This window comes from Amblyomma mixtum, chromosome 2 (genome assembly GCF_055824585.1).
Source record: "Amblyomma mixtum isolate Tamu chromosome 2, ASM5582458v1, whole genome shotgun sequence".
Lineage (NCBI taxonomy): Eukaryota > Metazoa > Arthropoda > Arachnida > Ixodida > Ixodidae > Amblyomma > Amblyomma mixtum.
Window position 1 is genome coordinate 294,260,446 of NC_143013.1, and position 26,274 is coordinate 294,286,719.

Sequence of the window (26,274 nt, forward strand, 5' to 3'; positions counted from 1 at the left end):
ATACAAATCTACTCCACCTTGGGGGATTCCCCTAAACATTTGACCTCAGAGGGCACCTCTTTGACCCCACTCACCGTTCGGACTCCTCGAGGGGTGCCTCTAAAGTTTTGCGTCTGTCACACCTATGCAGCAGAGCGCATAAGAAGTTCTTCACCACACAGAGGAACCCACTACCACTTTCCTTTTATAGTTGACATCATTGGCTCCCGCGGGCCTTCCTTCCACTAACTGGCGTAGTAGACAAACAACGCTCCAGAAGGGTCACCCACATTCAGTAGGAAAGATTGGTTAAAAAATGAATGAGGAAAAAATTTCGCCATTTGTATATGACAGGTATTTGTCTGCATGTTCACACTGCATAAAAGTATTTTAATAGCGCACTTCATATTTCGCGGCAATAAAAGTCGCTTCACGGCACCGGTCCTAACCTTAGCTTCACGACTGTTCCGCCACTTCTCCAGGACCTTCTTCGTATTATTTGCTTGTTTCTACCATTAGCCACTTGCCATCCTTCCTCTTTACTCTACCTCCGCAGCTACAACTTCCCCTTTTATGAGCGCTCTATACGCCAAAGCGCGTCCTCCGCAGTTGCTATTCTTTGCTCCAACCCAATCATCTTGTCAAGGCCCTGACGCCAGAACTGGCATCGCTGTCTCTCGTCGCTTTCCGGTTCCCCTAATACAATAGCGGGCCGCACCAACACTTCCCCCTGCCACTCGACGAAATCAGAACGCCCGCGGCACAACGCGCACTGTTGGGAAATCAAAGGCGCAGCACCGACGACGACGTCGTTCGTCGCTATTCTTTCTCAGTAGCTGTTCTTTTATGCACATGCACCACGCAGCAAAAATTATGAACGAAGTGCGACCCAAGTATGTAGAAAAGCTCGGCAGCGCGGTCTTTACAGTGCATGTTATACGCTGCAGCTGAAAAACATCCTTGAAAGATAAGATTCGATCAAAAGTTGAAATCAAAGCGGAGAACCGCAGAAGTCGATAGTCGACATTGTTGTCAAGCCTCGCGAGCTGTTAACTTTCAAAGCTGGTTAGGTGGCATTTGCCAAGAAAAGCACTGATGACGACGGCACTTGATCCGTTATCGAAATCTATCATTCCTTTTATCATATTTAATGCATTTTAAATTGCCCACTAATTTACTTTAATGCAATAATATAGGCAGCCATTATGGTTCGAAGAAACCACATTATATGCACACCTAACATATAAGTAGATTTTTAGCGCACTATTGGCCTTCTGGAAAGCTAGCTGTGCTCCGTGATTGTAATAGGTTATTAGTGTAGTATAGTACGTTCTTTGTGGTACAGTACAGTACAGTACGGTACGCTACGGTATGGTATGGTACGGTATGGTATGGTATGGTATGGTATGGTATGGTATGGTATGGTATGGTATGGTATGGTATGGTATGGTACGGTATGGTTTGGTATTTCATGGTATGGTATGGTGTGGTATGGTATGGTATGGTATGGTATGGTATGGTATGGTATGGTATGGTATGGTACGGTATGGTATGGTATCTTATGGTATGGTATGGTATGGTATGGTATGGTATGGTATGGTATGGTATAGTATGGTATGGTATGGTATGGTATGGTATGGTATGGTATGGTATGGTACAGTCAGGCCGGAATGAAACGCAAACAGCACCTGCGAACAAAAGAAAACCCCTTACGTCCGTACTTTCAGCTTCAGTGTACAACTATCCCAAGTCATGCTTATGAGCAAAAGGTCTACCAAAGTACATATTCATAAACCGGTTATAACGAACATCTCGCTGCAAAATAGAAAAGTACAGCATATGCGTGTTCGCGTTTCATTCCGGCCTGACTGTACGGTGCAGGGCAGAATGGTGGGCCTGTTGGTATCGCATGTCGAAGGAGAAAAACCAGCCAAAAAAGACGAACACAGAAGGAGAGAACAACACAGGACATAGGCTGTGTCCTGTGTTGTTTTCTCCTTGTGTGTTCGTCTTTTTTGACTGGTTTTTCTCCTTTGGCTGTACGGTGTGCTATTGTCAGGGTACTACTATACGGTACGGTATAGTATGGTATCGTATGGTACGGTATTGTCTGTTAAGGTTGTGGGGACGCCTTCGTCCCCTGCGTTCACTTTCCCGCATTGCACCCCCTACAGTAGTTAGCTCCTCCGCAACGCACTCTTCTCAGTTGGGTTACTGTAACTAACAGGGGAGGGCGCTCGCGTCGCAGCGACACCAGCGCCACGGATGGCGTTTTGCTGCGCGCTCGCGGGGAGCTACGGGGTCTCTTCTCCCTGGGACCCGGATAGCGTGTGGACGTTCACGCGCAAAGCTCCGCTCTTCGCCGCGGGCGTCCTCGTGTGGAAACATGTTCCCCTAGCTCGTCCCGTCCGGCCTCGGAGATATTCCCTCTGCCCTACCGTGGGCGAACATTCGCTCGTAGCCGTGCTGGTGAGTCGGACATCCTCGATGCCTCAGTGTATTTTGTTGCTAGCTGGCGTTATTGCTGTTATAGCAATAAATGCCTTGTTTGTGTCAGCCAGTGTGTCGTTCCTTTGTTCCCGTAGAACAAGGCCCGCCGTGGTCGGCGTGCGCTCGGTAGCGCTCGCGACCACGGGGTGGGGTCCGGGCGGTTTTGAACCATGTCAGCCGCGCTTAAACGGGGAATACGTATTTATCTCCCCCATTTAAACCCCACAAGGTACAGTACGGGACGATATGGTATGGGCATGGTATAGTATGGCACGGCAAGGTACAGTGTGGTATGGTACGACATGGTATTGCATGGCATGGTATGATATGGCATGGTACTGTACAGTAACGTTAGGGTAGGAAATGTTTCACCTTGCCAAAGCTTTACATGGACAATGAGGGATGCCGTAGGGGAGGGGCTTCTGATTGCTTTCGGCGACACGCGGTTCTTAAATGAACACTGACATCGCACATCACGCGGACGTTCTGGCATTTTCCCTCCACCGAAATTCGGCCGCCGCGGCAGGAATTTGATCTTCCAAATTTGTGTTCAGCAGCCGAATGCGTAACTCACTAAACAAATGGGATGAATATTAATAGAATGGCCTTCCTCACTATATTGAGCTTCGAGGCTCCTAAAAGTCACAGTAGTGCAGGGAAGAGCCCGGAAACAACTGGGACCTATCAAGCAATGGGCTGCGTGTTACTAACACACGTTATACATGCGTGATTAAAGGCTATGGCCTAAAGCGCATTCGCGCGAATCACGCCTTTAGTTTGTTTTTTCTGAATTTCGCGCTTCCAGTTCACGTTGTTGTTTTTTTCTTGTTTGCGTCAGAATCTATTCCTTGGGGTGTTTGGCATCTTTCGATAAAACATTTCCCGCTCTGATTTCCGGATCTTTAACACGGGCGCGGCATATCTTTAACCTAAGGGACGGACATTTCTCGCACTTCACGACATCCAACAAGCTTCCCCGGGTCTCCTATTTTTCCCCTCTCACTTCTTTTTTCCTCCTTAAAGAGCCCATTGGCTACCTGCGCCTCCCGACGTGTGTAGCCTTTTCGACGAATTTCGATTAGTCTGCTATCTTTGGCTCAGATCTCCAGTCTTTCTTCTTGTGCTCACAATTCTATAAGTATGTAAGCTTTCTCTTTCTAATGAAGTGGTTGCACTAGATGTCAGATCTCTTGTTCGGTTTTTTTTTCTCAGTACTTCTATGGTAGACTCAGTGCCGCAGCGCCGCGATGATATTTGTTCTGTATATTTTGAACTCCTTGCAGCCCCCCTTCGTTCCGCCTGTTATTATGGTACGCTTTCTCGCTTTTTAAGCACCCTTCTTTTCGTTGCATTTCACTCGAGACAACTTTTTAACTGTATGTTTTCTTTTCGCAGTGTTTCCAACACCTAAAGCACTGCAAGATACAGGTCGTTTCCGCCTCATTCCTGCGTCTTCAACGTTTTTCGAGAGGCTCTCATTTTTTGCGTCCGCCTTTAAAGATTGCAGCACGCTTCGCTTTGATGCGCTATAAGAAGCCAACTTTACAAAAACTAAAACTTTGGTTGAGTTTACGCGTGCGAAAATATTCTGTCAAGAAAAGATAGAAAGAAGAACACAAGAGACAACACGCACTTAAGAAACTTGGAAAGAAATGTCATTACTAAGGGCTGAGCGGGAAGTCAAATATGCTTAGTAGTAGGATGTGCCGTTGGGAATACTCTCAGAAGTGCTGGCGGTAAATCCCTACCTGCTGCCTATCCAGGAGCACCGAATAGTCTAGTAGGGCTGCTCTACAGGTAAACCACACTTGCCACCTGCTCCGTTCTCTGGCTTCTCTGCTATTTACCCCTTTTCCGTTCGGCTTAACTACCCTCCACCTGCCTCAGTGGTTAAAAGCTGGGTACTCCCAAAAGAGTCAAAACAAAGAAAAAAACGCACACTGGAAGGCATCTGTCAGGTCACCAGAGTGACGGGACAGAGCTCTCTATTCCGGCTTAACAATGAAGCCCGTAAATTTCCCAGCTTTCACCTCAGGAAATAGAAAAAAAAAGATAATGAAAACTTTACCCAGTGATCCAGCGAGTAAGTGGACGAGTGAGAGAATGACTGGGTGACGTTAGGCGTTCGGCGGTTAAAAGCGACTTAGGCCCAATCAGGGACCGCTTGTCGCTGTAATTTGCTTCAAAAAAGGATTTTCTCTCGCTGACTTTATGTGACGGCGGTGGCGGCAGGAAGCCTTTGTCAGGCCCAGCGCCGAGTCGATTAGTCGGCCCGCTGTATTGTGTCGCGCGCTTTCTTTGTTGTGCGTAGTTGTATTCCCTGAATACAACAAAAACGCAGACCTCAATTTTCATTTTCTGCTCCTCGGCTGCCTCGTCAAGTTCACGTCGTTTCATTAGGCGGGCCTGATTGAATCTGCGAAGATAATTAAATGCGCTCCCAGGTCCTTTAACCTGCTTATTTTTGTTCGTACGGAAGAGCCGAGAGAATATGTCAGCCGTGATTTTGTATCTTTCCGTTGTGTCTTTCTGAAAGAGCTAGAACAGATGAGCAACTCAGAGCTGCTGCCTCGATTGCCTGTCGTCAGTGGCGGTGACATTTCGTTGAGCACAAAAAAAAATAAGACGTGATAAAAGTGCCTCACATCGACAAAAAACGGAGCTTAAAGGCGAGCACAGAACCGTGTTAGCACATTTGTGGCCTTCGGTGCAGAACTTCTCAGAGGATTATTTTCGGATGGTCATAATTTAACTTTGACAGAGCAGCTCGGCCTGAAGCGCCGTGACATTACCTATGTGTTTCCTTCTTTTTTCTTTTTTTTTTTGCCTACACGAGGTGCGGTCCAAGTTCTATTTTTCCAAGCATTTTGCTCCACAGAAGCTGAGTGCCAGGCCGGTGGAAAGCTTCTACTCATATACAAAAAGGTTACGTACCCGGTGGCACTGGGAATTGAAGGCCAAAGTTGCTGGAAGTCTTTACTAAAAAGTTTTTAAACAATTCGTTTCACTCGTTGTCATACGCCGAAACTCAAAGAGATACGCCACTTCTGCGTGCTTTTGACTAGAGGCGGGAAATAATTTCTGTTGCATACGCCATGTCAGTGTTGTATGCATTATTGTATGCGTACGCCATGTCAGTATTGTATGCATTATGCAAGTTAGCGATGTTGACGATCTCATTTGTGCTTCTTTTTGTGCATTATGTGCATTTCATGTTACATTATATACGCTTTTCTGTGCTTTCTTGTTTGTGATATGCCCCTCCTGCTTGGGCCAAAGTATTGGCCTGCAGTATTACTAAATTAATAAATAAATAAAAATCACAACTCGTCTTTCGTTTTCCTCTGTAATATAAGAATCTATAATGCCGTCCACTTAACAGCAAGGTAATCAAAAATCATATTTTTATTTCAAGATTTTTATTACTTTCACTCCCTGTCCTAAATACTTCAGTCTTAATTAAAAGAAAAAGAAAAAGAACCACAGGAAAGTTTGACTATCAAGACTCAAACCCCGCCCCCTCCCCCCTTCTAACAAAAAAAAATCGAAAGTAAAAACTTTTATGCCGCCTTAACTTTCAGCGGCCAAAAAAAGGAACAACGACGCTCGCTTAAAGCGAATACGCATTAACCTGCGCCCATTAAAGGGGCCTGAAAACACTTCAGATGGTGCACTTTATTACGTCACTGATAGGTTTTCGATATCGGGTGTCTTCAGGAGAGAGCTTTTAAGGCAATCTTTTGTCCCCGAATGATGGGCTCACTTTCGTACAGACAGTGCTTCTTGCTGTCAAAAAGCCTAAACGACGGGCCCCAGCCGCTAAACGACCTGCTGCCAGGATTACTGAACCTATTGCGCTGACTATTTTCTAGCTGCATTCTTTTATGCGAAGCATACTAAAATAGCCCAACCCAGCTCCTCGAGCGCGGCGGTGTCGTTACCATTGACCTTTCGTGACCTCCATGCCATACCACGTGATGCGTGACGTCACAGCAGATGAAAAACGGGGGCCTAACTCGCGCCGTCGCGCGAGGCATCGCGACCAAGGAGGACCAAGTGATGCGTGCCGTAACGACATAGGAGAAACGGGGCCCCAGCTCGCGCCGTCGCGCGAGGCGTCGCGACCAATGTGTTTCCTGCTTCTACCGCTAGGTGCGCTGTAGTGAACACGTGATGCTGGAGCGGCGGTATACAAGGGCCTGCCTCTGCTAGGCGTACACGGGATAGAGATGCCTCCTGGAGACAGGGCTGCTCGTTGGAATGAGAAGCAAAAGTTGCGGCGTGCTACAGAGACTGATGAAGAGCGTGAAGAACGTCTAGCCAAGCGGCGTGCTAGATATGCAACTCGGCGACAATATGCTTCGCATCTGACTAGGCTTAACCTAAGCTAAGCCTCAGCCATTTTTTTCTCCGCTTTCACCGTGCATTTCAGTCTTAGACTTTGTTTTTGGGATCGTCATTTTGCTGATCCTACCAACTATACAAAGAGCAACTAAGACGCATCTCAACGGGATTGCCCGTGCAATCCCGACAAATGTTGCCGCCGTAATGTGCCTACACGCAACTTTGTCTCAGAAAATTATGTCAGCCAGTCGAGCTACATTCAGCGACGCCTTGCTGCTCATATGCCGTGCCTTGCTTACAAGTGTTTCTAGACTCGTGGCGCAAGATAAGGTGCGCCTTTTTTTAGTTAGAAGGGTTGGTCATGGTTCAGTGTCGTCACCAATCAAGCGTATTGCAGAACATTCAGCTAAGTTTTCTTGTGAACAGAAACCACCGTTTCTAAGAAGAAAATTCAGCGACAAATTTCGAGGGCCCGACTATTTGTGTTTAGTTCTTAAACCACGCACGATTCATTAAGTAGACGATAAAAGGATAGATACGAGGCCCATTATAATGTACAAAAGGTTGGTTGGTTTATTGGGGTTTAACGTCCCAAAGCAACTCAGTCTATGAGAGACGCCGTAGTGAAGGGCTCCGGAAATTTCGACCACCTCGGGTTTTTTAACGTGCACTGACATCGCACAGAACACGGGCCTCAAGAATTTGGCCTGCATCAAAATTCGGCCATCGCGGCCGGGATCGAACCCGCGTCTTTCGGGTCAGCAGCCGAGCGCCGTAACCACTGAGCCACCGCGGCGGGCGAGGATGTAAAAAAGGAGCCAACAGTTTCTGAAATCAGAATCTTTTTTTTCACTGCGATCGCACTTATTGTGGGCTTTCCCCGCATTCAGCCGTCATGTTTGTTTGTTTGTTTGTTTGTTTGTTTGTTTGTTTGTTTGTTTGTTTGTTTGTTTGTTTGTTTGTTTGTTTGTTTGTTTGTTTGTTTGTTTGTTTGTTTGTTTGTTTGTTTGTTTGTTTGTTTGTTTGTTTGTTTGTTTGTTTGTTTGTTTGTTTGTTTGTTTGTTTGTTTGTTTGTTTACTGTCATTGGTGGTGTTGAGGCAAACTTCTCAGCGCTAGTGAATTGCGATGATGCAAAGATAAAAGTTGCGGGGTGCCATCGACAGCTGACTTCCGAGACCACGGGCGGCCCCCACTGTCGATCGTCTCAAGAAATAGGATGCAGGGCTCGGCGCAGGGCTTAGACTTTGGGCCACGTAACTAGTGTGGTCCAAAAGCTCTGACGGCAAACTGCTGACAAGATACGAATGATGGTCATGAAAACACCGGTGACAGTGACGGATTCGAGGAATATATAACACGCGAATATATCGGGGGGAACTGTGTTTTAGCTAGCCTCCCGCGCCAGGGTTCAAACAAACGGCCTTCGGGCGTGTATTTGAGTTCTGGAAAAATTATTCGAAAGGAGCCTGCCAGCTCCGTAGCTCTCACCCGAAAAGCCTCATGTGGAACTACGCTTAGCGTTCTTGAAATGGATGGCACCAGGAGACTCTGGAAGATAGAAATTTCACACTATTCGCGCTTCTGCGAGCTGGAGAACCGAGGCTTCTTTGGAAACTGAAAGTGCGGTATCAGCTTTCGTATCTGTTCCATCCATCTTACCTCTCATAAGTAGAATGATATTTGCCGACGTTGCCTGACACGTAAACACATTCAATACGCAGCCGCACGTCCTTATGGACGTGTTTCTTTCTCCTGTTCGGCACTCCCTCCTTTCCGTATTCATGCTAGCAATCTGGTTTTTGCTTTACATGTTTTCTTCTGAGATGGCAAAACAATATGAACAGAGGTTGAGCAGGGAGCTTCAGTCTGCTAACAAACGTTTCTACAAGGGGACTTGTCTTCCTCCGATGTGGAACGCGCTCCGTTCATTCATCACCCCCTGTATCTGCCTCTCCCACCGTCTTTTTTTTTCTTTTTACTTTCCCTGTCTTTTGTTCTGCTGTGCTGCTGGCTTTCTCTATCTCGAAACTTACAGGCCGATCCAACTTCCTGTTTACGATGTTTTTCTGTCGTAGTCCTCCTTGCCTGGACAACGAATTTCCACTCCAATCTTTCCCCTTACTTTACCCTTTTTTCAACCCCCCCTCTTGCCCGGACGAGGAAGGGCCCTCTTGTCGAACCATTGGCTAGAGGACTGAGAAGCCCCCACAATAGTTGTTCATTTTAATGCGAAAGCATTTAATGGCTCATACTGCCGTCCGTTAACAAAGCGTGTCACACGTGTTTAACTCGGGAACTAAAAAAAAAAGATAGAAGAAAACCAATGGTTGCTTCAGATAGAGGAGGAAAAATGAACCTAGAAGCCAAGTTTGATGACTGTAAATTAATTAGTCAATTAATTATAGGCAAAAATGCCGAAACTGCGTCGATGTAGAGCGTATGTCGATATAGCCACGGGAACAGTATGACGTCACATCCACCGGAAGGCGTCACGGCACAGTGAAAATTGTCACAGAAAGGTCGGAAAAACGTCGGGCTTGTGTCAAATTAGGTGGAAAATGTGAAATTAAGCGTAACTAACACTTAAGATCCCCGAAAGATATACAATTTGGGTATCAATATAGCCACAGGAACGGTGTCACGTCACATCCACCGGAAGTCGTCAAGGCATAGTGTCCTCCGCTTTCGCCTCTCAACACTTTAGTTCCCAAAGTGTCCTCGCAATTTTTTGTTTTGTGCTCTCAAGAATCCGATCTTCCTCTTGGAAGTTAGGACTCTTGGACATCAGTTTTATATTGTGAGGGAACTGCGGGATATTGTAAAGAATTTAAAGGGAAGAAACAGCGCAAAAAAAAAACACGGACACACGAAGAAACGACACATACACGAGTGCTGTGTGTGTGTCGTTTCTTCGTTTGTCCGTGTTTTTTCGCGCTGTTTCGTCCTTTTAAATGCATTACCAACTAGCCCGGAACCTTGCTCTTCTGTAAAGAATTGTTGCGAAAATAGTGAAGGTAATGTTCATTCTTTCGATGCTTAGCAAAATCCTTCTCTTAAATTTCGTCCACCGTTGGCATCGAGTAGGAAAGGCTCTCATAAAAAAATAAACTGGTTCGTTTCTGATGACAGCAAGAACGTTATTAAAAACAAAGAAAATGCAAGCCTGCTGAGGGGAGATCGGCGGATATATTGATTGTTGTAGTAGAATCTTACGGCATATGACAATTTTCCGGTGAAAAACACGCTCATTCAGAATTTCTGGTTTGTTCTATGGCATAGTTTCGTAGTCAGTTCATGCTTAATTTTTTTTTTTTTGAAGACTTCATTCTTTTCTTTTTCTTTTACTCGAAAGAAAAAACGAAAAACGCTGCGCCGCTTACACCGACGCGCTCAGAAGATCGATCTAAATATTAGTTTCGTCCTCTCTATGAAAAAATAAAAAATGCATACCATATATGCACCGCGTGCGTATTTTTTTCTGTTATGCTTACGATTTAAACAATCACGGTATGACAAGCAAGCTTCCGATGCTTATTATAATGCAAAGTCGGCCGAAACATGATGCTCTCTTCGATGTCGCTTTGCGTATGTTGGCGCTCATGGAAATCAGCAAAACTTATGACGGCTTGGAACGCAAGTTATCTTTTATGCAAGTTCTCTTTGTATATAAATCCATGGGAGTGCTTTTGACTATATCAGACAAGGTAATCAAAGAGGTATGCTTGTTAGGCCGAGATTCGAGCAGGGTATGCTTGTAACCGGAGCGTTAAGTTAGGCTAGTGGTGCACATGACGTTCGGGTCCCGTTAACTAGCGCAAAAGAAACGAGAAACAATAGAGAGGACAAACTCTAGGCCTTCTTGTTAGGCCGATGTACGAGCATAAGGCTCATGTTAGGATGCTTCAGCTGAAATGCAATCTGCAAATATCAGGTGCATAAGCACTATGGGCACTCTTTGAATAGTTTATTGGCGTGCGTGCGTGCGTGCATGCGTGCGTGCGTGCGTGCGTGGACACGCGTTACCACCGTTCAAATTCACAGCAGAACCTATCGGAAAAGTCTAATACCGGCGAAATAGATACCTTTGCAAAATAAGTTTTTTTTTTCATAGATATCTCATTTTTAATTATTTAGTTGGTAACAGCGTATTCTAGCTGTAACGATTAATTTCCCGATTCGTTGGTTTGTCTCTTTACTATTTGCAGCTGTTGCCTGTTGTGTTAGTGCTGACAGCCGTCGATCAAAAATTCTTTATGAAAGGCGTGGCTGACCTTTGGCTAAGAGGCAGAAGGATGGGATAGGAGAAGAGGCCTTACAAAATGTGGCCCCAGATTCCTTACGAATGATGATGGATTTCTATGGCGCAAGGGCATCTGCGGCCAAAGAGTGCCATGGCACAAGGTATTTTTGTCTTTTCAAGGTGGTATCAAAGACTTGTTTCCCAAGCATTTCCCCTTCTGTAGAAGCCGAGCATAAGGCCAGGGAAAGCTTGTACCCACTGTATCACCGGTGGGTACCCGCGGGCACTAGGCATCGAATCCCGCACCTCCCGCATTCAATCAATCAATCAATCAATCAATCATTTTATTTCCTTAGAAAAGGAGGAGTATCAAGGTGCATCTCAAACCATTAGGCAACCGCTCCACTAGCTCATCCTAACAAGACAGCGGAACGTGTTCTGTAACTTCTGTTGCCTCCACAAACCGTACCTGTTGTGACCATCGCAGAACCTGCTTCTAGCTGTGAAGACCGCTGACAAGAGACACAAACACCAAGAGTTGCTTACGTCATTTATGAAGGCTCGCTGCGTTTAGCGCGCTCATGATCGCAGTTGCCACGCACGATGATGACGTCATATTCGTCACAACGCTGAGTTCATTCAGTGGAATCGAATTTCGTCCATAACGAGGAGAGCTGCGGTCACCGGAGCCTACAGTAATTTCTAAAGATCCCTCTCTCTCCAACACACGCAAACACTGGAACCGCGTTGGCACCAAGCATTTCGACAACGGACGGAGCTTTTGAGAGAGAAGAGACTGAGGCAGGGCCGTTTACCCCCACGAGTGCATTATGCTCGGCCATTGTCTCCGGGCTCTCATCAAGGGGTGCGCGCCTATGCAAAGTCGACGGCACCTGCCGACAAAGGGTCCAGTAGCCTCATTAGCGACGGAAAAGGGGCCGACACGGGCCGGCGTACTGCTTGCGCGGGAACTATAGCCCCGAACTTCCCCCGTTGTCGCTTGCGCAGTCCTCGGTTGAGACCCCCTCGCGTACTCCTCCGCCGCCTTCCCGCCCCTTCTCTGCCTGGGACCCATAGTTTGAGGCTCTTTTCTGCCGACACGCCTCGATCTCTCATTGTCTCTCAGCGTTCCATTATTGTCACCGGCGAACTGCACGAAGCGATGACCTTTAATGGCCCGTGGCAACGAGGAACGTCGTCACTGTGATCTTTTTTTTTTTCTTTTTTAGATGCTGTTATTGGTGCTAATGCTGGCCTATTCCTAGAGTCAGGCCTCCTTTGCTCTAACGTCAAAAGCGCCTCTTTTCAACCTGAGGTTGATATTTCTTTTTCGTATTGGTAATTTAATACCGTCGTGAAAAAGTTTTTGCTTTTTTTCCTGAAAGGTGTTTCGACTTTGCGATGGCGCGTTATGTGCGCCGAGTGAATTCTCTGCTCGAAGCTGACCCAGCGATAACAACAGAGTAGACAAAAGCTCATGAATCGGGATGCGAAAACGTCATAGTAGAGCCCTTCGTTTTTTTGTTGTTGTTGTTGTTGTTTTGTTTTTGACCTGAGGACAGAACTAAAGTCGAGCAGTGCTGTCGCCATCATTACTATCACCAGTCCAGTTAACCCCTCTCCAGCATATAAGCCTCTTCTATTAGCCATCAATCAAACCTCTCCAAAGCCAGCCCCCCCTAAAAAAAATCTTTGGACAGTTTATAGACTGTCCATAGTCGTTTCGGTTTCACAGTGTTCTCACATATCCACGGACGTGGGTGTGAGGAGGAAAATGAGGAGGGTGAGATACGGGGTGATGGCAACGGCCACTCCTAGCCTGCTTGAAAAGCTGGACCGAACGAGCGTTGCCGGAGAGTTTCTTGTTTTTGTCTTGAAGTCAGTTTTCAACGTAAGCGTTGCACCTCGTTGCATTATTCAGCGACCCACTACTCAGGTTCCGCTTTCTCGGGATCGTCTTGCGTCGACTGAGCTCAAACTGAACCAAACTTACCATGCTCGGCATAGAACTGCTGTAGACGCAGCGGACTACATTTGCTGCAAATCTTACCCATACTTGTCTGAACACGGATTGTAACAGGTAGCGAAGCTCATAAATGTCAGAGCAAGGCACCTAGCACATATAAAACTTGTTCACGTCGCTAATTCGAAACCACATTAACGCACTATCACCTTTGCTACTCCCACCTCCCAGTTAACTGGCGCTTAGCCCAGCGTCCAGAGCACTGCAAAGATTAAGAGAGTTATTAAAGAACAAAACTCGAGAAATAGGTCGAGCAAAACGCCCTAGCTGACGTACGTGGAAAGAAATGTTACTAGGCAATGTACCCTCTGATGGCGCGAGGCGTATGCAATGAAAATAGGTCTGCTTTTGGATACAGCATTAAAAAAAGTTTACCGACTTCAAACAATTTGCACTGTTTTGAAAGTGTATTGTGGTCTCTCTGTGTTAATGAGGATCCAGTGGCGTGCGAAAGTTCCTACTTTCAAGGTCAGTAGCTGGGCTTGGCACGTTTGTAGATACACCTGCATGCAACATACCCTTTTGTCCACGGGTTCTTCCGGACGCCCCCGCGCAGCGATGATAAACAACTTGTGTGCCCGCGAGCCGCCATTAGCACGACTCTATTGTTTTGCCAGAGCGAGCGAAAATGTTCCACGCGTGGTTGGCCGCTTGTCTTCCGCAATCTCATCACGGCCAGCTCGCGAGAACGATGACGTCAGCCGCTGCCCACCGACCATCCGTGACGCAAGCTGGCTCCGCTGTTTTCGAGCCCAACTTGTTTGTTCCGGCTCCTGAACGCGCGAAAGTTCTAGCTTTCGCGCGCTGTTTACCGGCTCTCTCTCAGGGGCACCGCCCGTTCCTGAGAGTTTTGGTCCGGATATAAGGCCTTTGACGGGATTGTTTCGGTTCTGATGTGTTCCGCCTTGACGAACCAAATTTAAACTGCGACCTGCGATCCCGCTGGCTTCAGACATACAGATGCCAGCAGTAAGGAGGAAGGGGAGAAGTTAGGTCTTTGTCCCGGCTGACGTAAGTGTTTGAGAACCTACGCGAATAAACGTTGTTTTCTCTTTCCTTCCTGGCGCACCGAATTCGAGGGGAGTTCGAAAAGAATTTAGGGACGATCAATTTAACTGATTCGGAGGAATGTGATAGCATCTTCCTTTTGCTCGGCAATCTATTTCAATTCTGTTTCCACTCAAATTTTGATTCTATTGTACTTTTGATTCTAATGTCCCTCACTCAACACTATATTCCAATTATAGTTATAGGATTTCTGAAGCTTCGGATGAGCGGTTGCCCTAGTGCCCTAAGACTGAAAGCATATAAATCTATTCTAAGGCCCAGTCTCGAATATGCCTGCATTGTATGGGACCCCTACACGGTAGATGACATCCAAAAACTAGAAAGAATGCAACGTCTTGCGGCACGATTCATTTACAACCGTTACAGGCGCCTAGACTCTCCTTCCGCCATGTTGAAACTCGCAGACTTAGAACCACTGGCAGATAGAAGGAAGAAAGCCCGTCTCAACTTCCTTCATTCATTATACTTTTCTCGACTTGGTATCCGACCTGAAAATTACATCGTTAATGATTCCACACGAGCCTCGCGCCATAAGCATGCCCTTAGCCTGAAACCTATTTTTGCACGCACAGATGCCTACAAGTTTTCTTTTTTTTTCCGAGAACAGTTTCTCAATGGAATGCTCTACCGGAGAACTCTCCGTTGTTTTGTAATCATTCTTGATTTTCACTGCTGGTTTAGTAGCTGTGCTGTAACCGCGTTCTCAATTGTACTTTTGCGTTGCTTGTTTTGTTTTATTTATATCGTTCGTTACTATCGCACCTGTTTTGCTTTTCCCTCCTGTATGTATTTCCCTCTCCTGCTTGGACATACAGCATGTCCGCAGTATTCAATAAATAAAATAAAAAATAAATTCCAATTCCGTTTCTATTTGAGTTCTGATGCCATTCCAATCCACATTCTATTCGGTAATACTATTCTTAAAATGTTCTCTATTCACTTTTGCTGAGTCCATCTTAGTCCCGCGTCTCCCTCCTGTCCCCTACAAGTAGAGAGGAAGAAGGTAGAAGAGAGAGGGTAACGGTTGGCAGGTGACAGGTGGAGAGAGGGAAATCCCTTTCAACACCACCTGCCCCGGTTGGCAGGTGAAGGTTTCACACAGACACCGACGCCGGACAGTTCTCGCATTCTTGGCCCACCCAATGCCATTGCAGTAAAAAGTTTTGTATTTATCTCAGCTGCAAGTTCACTTATTGGGTAACACAACGGAAACATGTTACACTCCGATGGCAGTTTGGATTGTCTTGTTTCACGGTAGCACAATAATATTCTGTATAGCCCCACTATTTAGAAGATGCATTCTTTCTAACGATGCAAGAGTCTTTGCACACCGTTGCATAAGAATGATTCTCTGAAGAAATTAGCGCAGAAACGGACAAGAGACAGGACATTTAAGACATTCAGTAGAAGAATGAGGCTGGCTGTTGGCGATACCAATGGCGCGCTGTATTGTTGACCTTGAAAGAGTATATCCTTTCCATTTTTCTTCGTCCCAGAAAACAGGCATTAGTGGTTTTTATGAAAAGGAAATGGCGCAGCAACTGCCTCACTTCTCGGTGGACACTTAAAACCTGTGATGAGGGAAGTAAGGAAGGAAAAGAAAGAGGTGCCGCAGTGGAGGGCTCCAGAGTAATTTCGACCATCTGAAGACCGTTAACATGCACTGACATCGCACAGCACAAGGGCGCCTTTTGAGTTTCGCCTCCATCGAAAGACGGCCGCCCCGACCGAGTTAGAACCCAGGCGCTAAGTGCGGGCTTTAAGTTAGGTAAGGATAAACGCTCAGTCCTCTATATTACACGACCCCATGCAGAGAATAGGGCACGTAGACGCTGGCGAAGACCATTCAAGCCTTTTTGGTGCGATATAATTAGAAATACTATGGAGGTGAACATTGTCCAGTGGCGTCGGACCATCTGTCAACTGTCCCCATCTCCTCCTGTCTCGGTCCCCCTATCCTTTGCACTTGTAGAAAAGAGGAGAGAGACGCTACCGGACGGAGAATAACTCAACAAAAATGCAAATGATTACGAAAATAACTCGGACAACAGCAGGCCTACGTGCAAAATATACAGCATCCTTCGCATATACAGCATCCTGCGAAGAAATGAGGCCTGCTGGAAGTATTTATTTTGCGACGGTTAGGGTATGAGAACTCGTCGCGAACAATCACTGGGGCACAATTTGCGTAGTTGCGTTGTCGGAATTGGAAAATAATCATAATTGCAGTAGAATGGGGAGTGAAAAACAACTAACTCATAACTAGAATGGAATCAGAAGTGTAATAGATTTGCGACTAAAAGAAGAATAATTTCCCATTTCCTCAGCATGCAAAGTCTTTCATATTCGTTTCTCAATATAAAATATGAAATCCCAAAAGGGGGAAGTTATTGAACACCCCTTATTAGAAACGCTTCTACTGAACGCTGACTGCTTTTAAGAGACACCTTTCGAAGGAAACACGCGTAGTATCAACCATTCAAGCGAATTCCCCGTTTAAACGCTCTATTTACCCGTCAAACCTGTAAATTGCAGCCACAATTCTGTCTTTACATTACCTAACGAATGAGGTTAAGCTGGAATGTGCGATATAAATAGTCCCGCTTTAATCTTCTCGGCTAACGGCGTTCGTTTCAGCTCATACACTGAAAGATGCTTGAAGAATAAATTGAGAAACGGTAGACATGGAAATGAAAACTGCATCGCGGCTAGTCTATACACCGGCTGTGCTAAGAGGAATAGCAAGTTATCACGCAAACTTTAATCCATTTAGATGAAAACAATAAACCTCTAAAAAAAAGTGATATGAAAAAATTTGGTAGTACGGTCTCGTTTTCCGATGTCCGTGCACTGAAACGCAATTACATCGTGCCTGGTACAGAAAGTAATAACCTAATATGTTTTGTGTAGCTACGCCTGTCTCCACACTGGATCATTTTTACTATCAAAATGACGACAAAACCTTTCCCATAGGAATGAATGTGGTAGGAGAACCGCTCGATAAGTGTCGCCAGTCTCCGGGCCGGCACCGCGGCTGGACAGGATCGGATTTCGCGGAGTGCGGCTCATGAGTGTAGTGTTCCGAAATTTAAATATCGACTGGTTACTCTCGTGTAATGCTCATTTCTTTAAAAGCGTCCCTGCCCGTTCGTCTCCTCCGCAGTGACACTCTCTCTCTCTCTCTCTCTCTCTGTATCGCTCTCAACAAACACCCGTGTCCTTTGGTCGCAGCTTCTGAACGAACCGGTCAGTGTGGTCGTCCCTCTGGTCTAATCCATGATCCCAGACTAAATGCAGGATCTCAAATTCGAGCGCAGTCCTGTATACGTTACAGCTCTCGACGGCGCTCAAATCAACATGCGTCAATACTCGTCCATGAAATTAGTTGGCACTCGATAGTACGAGGCTACGAGTTATACCCAGGCTTTGAGAAGATTTTTTCTGTGCCTAGTTGGCATGCTACTTGGTAGACAAACAAAAGAGCGAAATTCAAATAAGCGTATAGTAAGAAAACAATGGACCTTGGTTTTCTTATCATCGTTAAAGAACGCAGCGCGAAAAGACAAGGACAAACGAAGAAGTGGACACGACTGGCACTTATCCACTTCTTCGTTCGTCCTTGTCTTTTCGCGTTGCATTCTTTAACCATGAACACTGACCAACAAGCCCAAACAGCCACTTTAGTTCATCAGACTTGGTTTTCTTAATACGTGCATATCTGAATTCGCGTCCTCACTTCATGTAACGCCTACTCAGGCGTGCCCGACTGCAGACAAGAAATGGTAGTGGCCGCACTGATTCCAGTCGACACGCCTGGGCTCTTTCCTATTCGTTTGCTGTGACCACGTACCTGGCCTTACCTTGACTTTTCTTTAAGCGAGCAACTAGTAATATGACGTTTTTTTCGTTTATTTTGCCCTCCCACAGCGGCCTCGTCTCCCGAACGGTGCACCAACGACCAGTACCAGCGCTGCCTGGTGTACCTGGAGAACGTGGCCAAGGGCGAGGACATCACCCTGGTCACCAGCAAGCGGGAACTGCACCACGTCTGCAGGTGCGTGCACATTCGCAGCGGCGCAGGCTATGAGAAGGCGGAAGAATAGTTACGAGCTGCACGGTCTAGCCTTTTCGGTCTGACGTGGACCTGCTTAAAGTATCGAAAAAGCGCGACCTGAAGGTTTTCTTTCCGACTCTCTTATCTCTTTTCGCCAGTGAATTTGCTTTCATTGCGGTCATTTAAGCCAAGCCAATTTTTCACATTCCCAGGCGTGCTTATTATTATTTGTGACATTAAAGTTGCCACACTGCATAAAAGGTGTTGTCAGTAAGGAACATTATGTGTAAAAGGTCACATAAACTTCGAGCGTAAATGTAAAGGCGTGCGCAAATCTAAAGGCTTGCGTAAATGTAAAGGCTATGTACAAAACATTCTGAGAGAACCGAGCAAAGAGGAAATGTTTTCTATCGTTCCCTCGCAATTTCTCTATAAAAACGTGCACGACCTCAGAAAGTTCAGTCGGCGTCATGTTTATCCTTTGGTTTGGTTTTGGTCGATTAGGGTTTAACATCCTTTGCAGCTTACAGAATCGTTGTACGTGTGCGGTCTGTCAAAGTAGCCTTCAATAAATTTACGTGTTCTTGGGAGAGTTCGGAAAAGCCGTACTCAAGCAGTTCATCTAAAGCGCAGAAGAGACAACAGAGTAGTTATTGGGTTTCGAAAGGGGATACCACGAGAGCCGAATTTCAGTGGTGATGTCGAAAACAGGATGGGATGGCAGGATTAGGAAACAGGCCGGAAAATAATTGCCACAGGTGTTGCAAGACGCAGTGAAATAGAAGGGAGTCCGTGTGACTCTTAAGATTATGATCACGAATTCTCATGGCGCAGCACGAGTAGCTTTGGTCAAAAAACGCCATTGCACGTGGTATTTTCGTCTACAAAAGATAGTGTCAAAAGCCAATTTCTCAAGCATTTCGCCCCAAATAAGCAGAGAACCGGGCCAGACGAATGTTTGTATTCATTGTATCACCTGTGGATACCCGGCGGCACGGCCTGTCGAACCCTGAACCTCTCCCATGCGAGGAGAATGCTCAAACCACTAAGCCACCGCTGCGGTCTCCGGGTGAGTTTTGTCCAAGAGTACACTCAAATCTGCTCATGAACATGAATGGCGTCATATGCAGCTCTTAGTGAGGACCCAAAGAACAAGAAATGCACAATGACGTTGCCTGAAAAGTCATCGAGTCAGCTTAAAAACTGCGGAGTACTTCTTTATTTACCTTTCCATTTCACTCCCTTCCTTTCCTTCCCATACTCTTCCTTGTAGTGAGGAGTAGTAGGCAAGCGTCAGATTTGCAGCGGCCAAGATCTCTACGTTTCCTCCCATTATAGTTCTGTCTATCACGTGTAGGAGTGCTCGGCGGCTTTCCACGGATGTTAGGCTACACCGTACTCGTCAACTGAGCCTCACTATAAAGAAGTCACGCCCTGCTCACTCTTTTAGAGCGAACCTGATGTTCTATGTCAGTTGTACGCGCTTGCGTCTTAGCCGACATTGAGAAAGACGATCGCTTCTCGAAAGCCGAAAGCACTCCGAAAACAGCCGGAGCAGAGCGCCTAGCACTCTGATTGTCCACGCCCAACTCCTTTTCCGACTCAGTTGTATGCTATTAAACCTTACTGCAGTCCGAAAGGTTTCCTACAGAATATATACCGTTGGGGTGAAGAAAAACAAGCGAGATGAGGGCGGACTTCCATTTGAAATTTCATGCAATTGAATCCTACGCCTTGATCTGCTGAGTGGATCACATATGGCGCATATATCAGCCGTCGCTTCGCAACTGAATTTCAATTGGAATTCAGCGCTTGTTTCTAAATTCCCGACGTGCTTCTTCTGGCTTCCATTCTCGGCAAATTTAGACGAACACCGTCGCGAGCAAATGAGCTTACATTGCCGAGTTTTCAGTCCGAATTTTAAAAACAAGGAATAAAATTCTCGCAATCCGAGCTGCATTCCAACCTACGCCTCCGCATAACAAGCAATTTGGGTGAGTGACGGCTTAGGCCACACAGCCATCACTAACTTTTTTTGTCCAGCGTGGTATTTTTAAACTCGTTTAAATGACATACGTGTTGCAATCGATATTGGTACGATATTAACGACTAAACTCATTCACAATTAAAAGCATCGTGCGACTTGCGTTTAGAAGGCGTTCTATTTAAAGGGGTGTTTAGTTTAATCGCCAATAAGTAAACGCAGAGATACGCAAATGACGTCACTCTCTGCATGAAAGGACAGGGGACGCTGACACACTTTCCATGTAATAAATATAGAAAGAAGGCTACAAGCAAATAACCTAAGTTATTATCTGTCGTACAGATTAGGCGGCAAAGTCGCTGAGCAAAGGCTTCCGGGTTTAATGTACGGGGACAGTATTGTACTGTTAGCAGATGACTAGAAAGATATCCAAACTATGCTTAATGGTTGTGGAGGCGAATGAGACACTCTAGGTTTCAGTTTAAGCGCAGCTAAGTCAGGCGTGATTCATCGATACAACTGATTTGTTGCTTACAGTACAAGTCAAGTCCATGAAATACCTAGAATGGCCGATACAAATATCTCAGGATGTGAGTAAACGAAGGACAGATATACACGGAAAAGCACGAATAGTACCTTAAGGCAAAAGGACGAAGAGAGGAGTTAAAGCGACCGTGATGCCGTGCAGCTACGAGAGTATGAACCGATAGGACAAATGCTCAACCGAAGATCTTGCCTTTGTTGCGCCTTGTATCACTCCTGCGACCCGTTTCTGAGCGTTTCCGGTATAGCAATGTTTCAACGCCACAGCCCTAAGGGTCCCGTACAAAGGAAAAGGCGGCGTCGTCCCGTCGGCGTTGTTGAGTCACGAAACCCCGGATTGGTCGAAAAGTTTCGATGTCACAAGTGCTGTGGTGGAATTGAAAAGTGATTCAAAGATTACATCAATTATGATTAAATTGTCGCAGCATGACAGAAACGTAATTATGGCATGTAAGTATCTAAAAGAAATGAATTGCGCTGGAATGTAAATTTGGGCGATTAATCGGGAACCGAGCCTCTGACCCTTGAATTGAAAGCCAGACATGCTGCCCCTACGCTTCGCCAGCTTGGTTAAAACAGGGTTTAAAATGTATATGTCGCATGGTCTTTCACATGTTATGGTAGCTTACGACAATATGTTAGTGAGTAGGTATGATTAGCGGGGCACTAATTAAGGGAGTAGTGATTAAGCGCGAAGACAATTACTTGTCGGTGACGACGGGTTGAGTGTACCCGAACAACTGTGTGCTTGTGTCACGCGACATTGGTGTGTCATGCACTCTGGTAACATTAGTAGAGCTCGTGATCGGTTGATATTATAATCAGAAAAAGTGGAGTCGCTGAGGAGACGCATTAAAGATTTCGCGTCATACCCTTAAAGGCGGGGGCTTAAGTGTCCTCCGAGGTTTTTTTTTCTGTTTTTTTTTTTTCACTGCACTATGCATCGGTCGCTTAGCTTCGCAAGTGTTCCTTCAAAAGAGTCATCACCGCTGAATTATTGCACTCGGTAAGACGAGTAGCCAGCACCCTGTCGTCGTTGCACAGAACCACCGATATATTTTTGGTCGTCGCTTCATGATTTCAGGTTAGGTTGTCCATAACTGAACATGCCTAAAGAACAGTAAGCGAACATGACGTCACAATGTGTTCTCGTTCCCACGAAAAGTACCTACCACGTTCTTGATTCCCTCTCCTGCCTTATTCGCATTTTCTTCGACGGACTGCCAACTTCAAGGAACGGCTACGAGGCGACCGATGCATTGGCCTTTTCCGGCCACAGAGCTACTAGTGGCTTCACTGAAAACGTATCCAACAGAAAGCCAGGCTACCGAGCATAAGTAAGCATAAAGGACAGAACGGGAAACAGGGGAATCGGTCGGTCGGTTCCGAGTTTCGAACGGTGCCTCGTGCCACGGCCGGCGGAAGTCGGTGAGGGGCGCGCCTAGGAGCCGAGGTCGCCGAGCTCCAAAGCGGACAAAAACCTCCGCGGGGGAGGGGAAGGGGTCTCATGCAACCGCACCGATAACGGCGGGCCACTATCGATCTCTCTCGTGGTCTGGCGATGCAAAAATGCGCGCGGCAGTTGCTTCGGAGACCATCCCGGCCGACCAGCATCACAAAGACGCAGACGTCGTTCCGTATAACGCAGCTGCACCCGTTCGGCGAAGCGCGCGCAAATGGCCAGCGCCGCATTTGCGTGAGCCTCCCGAAGCGGCTGCGTCTACGGCGCCAGTGTTCGACGATCGCGTGACTACCACTGTCCACGCTGCATAAATCGGCCCAGTCCACGGTACTACTACCAGTCGGTTGATGTAACGCCAAGCAACGGCGCTGGTCCCGCGCACTTACTGAAGCAGTTGGCGACTCTCTTCGTGTGGTTTTTATTTATTTATTTTTTTAATATATAGCACGTCTCAGGCAGAACGCAAAAAGCAGTGTGCTTCCAGATGTAAAGTATAAGCTGCAAGAAAAGCATTTCTTTTTGTTTTTATTTTTCTTTTCAGACATGGATCCATTGTTATACGAGTCCTCTCATCTGTATATCGAAGCCTGCGCTTCAAGCGAGCTTGTCGATGAGAAACTGCGTGTTTGTCTGCAGTTAATGTACGCAGTGTAAATATTCTTTCTTCCGTTCTTTCATTCATATTATCTTTCTGTCTTTCCTTCCCTTTGTTTTCCCCTCTTTTTTCTTCCTTCCTTCCTTCCTTTCCTTCTTTATTTCCTTCTTTTTTTCTTTCTTTCCTTATTCCCTCGGTTCTTTCTTCTTTCTCGACCCCCTTCCTGATCTGAACTCACCTCATCTGTATAGCGATGCCAGCGCCCCTCACAACCCGACGCTGTGCACTCGGCCATACACATTGCGTGTGTCGTATGTGGGGCCTCTTTCATACTTACATGCACATATGCTGCGCAAACTTATGCTTGAACTTTGAAAAAGCTTCGTATAGACGAGACACGAAAGCAGCGGGGGTCAGGCACACTTTGTATAGAACCCCTAAAGGAAGGGTCAACTCTTCTTCAACTGCACGCATAACCACCTTCTTTACAGCTCTGTATATTGAATCGATGCTGTGAAGGCCGTCATAAGCTGTTCTTTAACAGTAGCCGTTTGGTATGAGTGAGATGCTTTACGCACACTCGAACAATTGGATATGTCGTCCTGGGGTTCACGGGACGCAGTCTTCCCATGCGGATCATATGGTTGTCGGCACTGCGATTGAGCCATATCTCTCGCGAGTAGTCAAACTTTACATTTAAGCTAAAAAGTGTTGCTGGGGTGAAGCGTATACAGCGACTCGCTGTACGCTTTATTTGGCCAAATTACAGGCCTACGTCATCGGTTCAAATATGCTGAGACAGCTTGGACAGGAGCCGCTCCACTTAAGATGACCGATATCAAAACATAAATTCTTATACTCACTCTTCAGTTTAGAACAAAAAGCAGGTTTACAAAGGGGCAAATATTTGCTGCCATCCATTAAATAAAATATCACTTCTCAATCAATCGGTGCTCCCGTGTTTTGCAAAAACCAAGCTGTTCCAACAATGTTGAGCAATGGAAATTTGACTTCGTAAGTCTTTGAATGCGTTCAAGCTGTGTTTACGAAGTCAATAATACCAGCCTTGATGAAACCTCTCCTGCCTGAACAGCAGTACTATGGACAGTATAACGAAATAAATAGAACAAAACAAAAGACGCTGATATGATTTTGTCATAGTGGCTAATTAATCTTTGCTGAGAATGTATGAAATCTTGTCCTCCCTTTTATCCTCCAAAGTCATCAATGGGCGCTGAATTATCGTTTCTTGTTTTCCTGGAAGATTCTTACCACTTCAGAAATGCAATAGAGGACCCAGAGAATGGGTACGAATTTCCTGTAAGAACCAACTGAGGCGAGTAGAGTGTACCGTGTCGCTGTTGACGGTACTTCTTGGAGCTTTTCGATCGGTTTCTAAGTTCCGTGGCTCTTTGCGAATCAGGAACTGCTACGTCGGCAGAAATGAATCCGGAAACCGAAAGAGCCGCTGGTCGATTGATGCTTGTGGCCACTTCCTCTGGAAACAGAGCAAGAGGCAGCGTCATCGACGGCAGGGGCACCTGTTCCGGTACCCTGATCGAACCGATCTGACTTGACGAGAATAACGAACCACGCGCGTTTGCTGGGAAAAAAAGCGATGCCAAGAAAACAAAATTATTAAAGGCGTCCATATGTTATCGTATTCTATATGTGCGAAGGATAAAGCAGCTAGGTCATACCGGGAAAATAGCGAAAGTGAAGCGTTAAAGGGCGCGGAGTTTCTTCTTCCTCGTAACATCGTTGGCATCGATATGGGTGTTGTGACGTTCGTCGATAACTTGGAGACTTATCTCAGGTTGTTGTTTTTTCTGTTCTCACATCCATCGTTGTAACCAATAAAAATGCACATAGCAAGGCCTGTACAGCTAGAATACATGAAGAAGTGACCCAGAATTAAGGGAAATGACAGAGGGGTAGTTATTAAAGAGAGCAAGTATGTACGTTCCGTTAGGGTCATCTGCGCGCTGCCCAGCGCAGAGATGCGGGAACAGAAACAAAAGGCCAAGAAATAAGAAGAGTTAACAAGGTATCTGACGCTTTCTTCGAAGTCGTTGTTGAAAACTCTAGAAAATACAAAGGCATTACCCCTCACACAACAGGCTTATGTAATGAAAGTGGGGAGTCTACCACCGGTGTCGAGTCCACTATGTTAAAACGAGCGTTACACCTAGAGCTTAACTCAAGGCGTCCACATTGCTTGCAGGCGTCCTCGCATCACTACTTTGCAATGACGCACTAACTCTACAGCTTCCTTCATAGTGAGCTAGTTATTGAGTTATCAGCTCGTTACAAGCAATCTGCGAAACGCGGATACGTGAAGAGCATCAAACAGCTTCGCTTTTAGCCCCATAATAAGAAACCTCGAAGACCTAACTCTACCTTTTCTATATAGAGCTGATGTGGCGGGACTTTCGCCTTTCGCACTCATGGCCCTGTACTTCATAGGTAAATGAGTAGTTCGAGGCAGATGCGAAAACAGAGAGTGCACAAGACTGGTCTTGTATACTCGTAAAAGGTATTGTGTGAAATTGCTGACGCATGAGAAGGGTTGTTTTGTAGGCCAGTTGATCATACATATTTCAAGAAATGCTTCGGCGCGGCAGACAAGGACAAAACGTAGAAAAACATCACAGAGCGCCAACTAACAACTGATTTTATTGAAACCCGCGTCAACGAATATATGCTTTGCGCTCATCAACGGCAAAAGAAAAAAGATAACATGCAGTGAAGACAGCATTAGGCACAAAATGATCAGCACCCATGGCACGTGTGACACGCGCGTACATCGTCATGCCCCAAATCTAATCATTCTGATAGGAATTCTAATTCTCTCTTGAGAAGCGTCACTGATGGATTGCTCACGCATGTGTTTGTCCCCGAACGAAGGATGACTGCTGTTTCAAAAATTTCTCTTTGAAGCTTGTCTTTTCTGCGGCCTAAAATAACTGTACCGCTGAAGAGCGGGAAACAGCCACATTCTTTGCAGTGCGCCTCGTACGTCGGTTGCCTCGCCACAATACTGCACATTCAGGAACGATACTATAAAGCCATCTCCCAAGCATCACAGGTAATCTGCCCAATATTGCAAATTGATGGTTTCACTCTAATACTCTGTAGGACTGGCCTTTACCAATACATTTCCAATATTGAACCAATTACCTGTGCTTCTTCACCTAGTACCTAAACATAAAGCTACGTGGAAATGCAACAGACTTGGCGCACGGCGAAAAGTGGCCGACCTCAGTTGTGACTGTTTGGGGGTGAACTGACGGTGAATATCTCCCAACAGGCGCTAGGCTTCTTCGATACAGATTCAAATGAAGGACCCGTAGTACACGTAACCGCAGTTGGCAGCAGAACGAGTCCTCCTAAATCATTAAGGGAGCTAGCAAATGTGAACGTCAACTTCGAGGCTCGATGAGTCAGTAGTAATCACATAGAGTTATAGAGGCTAAAAATTAACATGCAGA

At 46.0% G+C, this 26,274-nt stretch overlaps 1 protein-coding gene across 1 annotated transcript in view; it reads left to right on the forward strand.

Moving 5' to 3' along the window:
* The window catches only part of LOC149364528 (uncharacterized), a 180,765-nt gene that overhangs the window by 123,520 nt on the left and 30,971 nt on the right, over positions 1-26,274 (forward strand). The window contains exon 2 of the mRNA XM_089570143.1: positions 18,073-18,199. Coding sequence (XP_089426269.1) covers positions 18,073-18,199 — 127 coding nt within the window. The remainder of the gene's footprint in view (positions 1-18,072; positions 18,200-26,274) is intronic.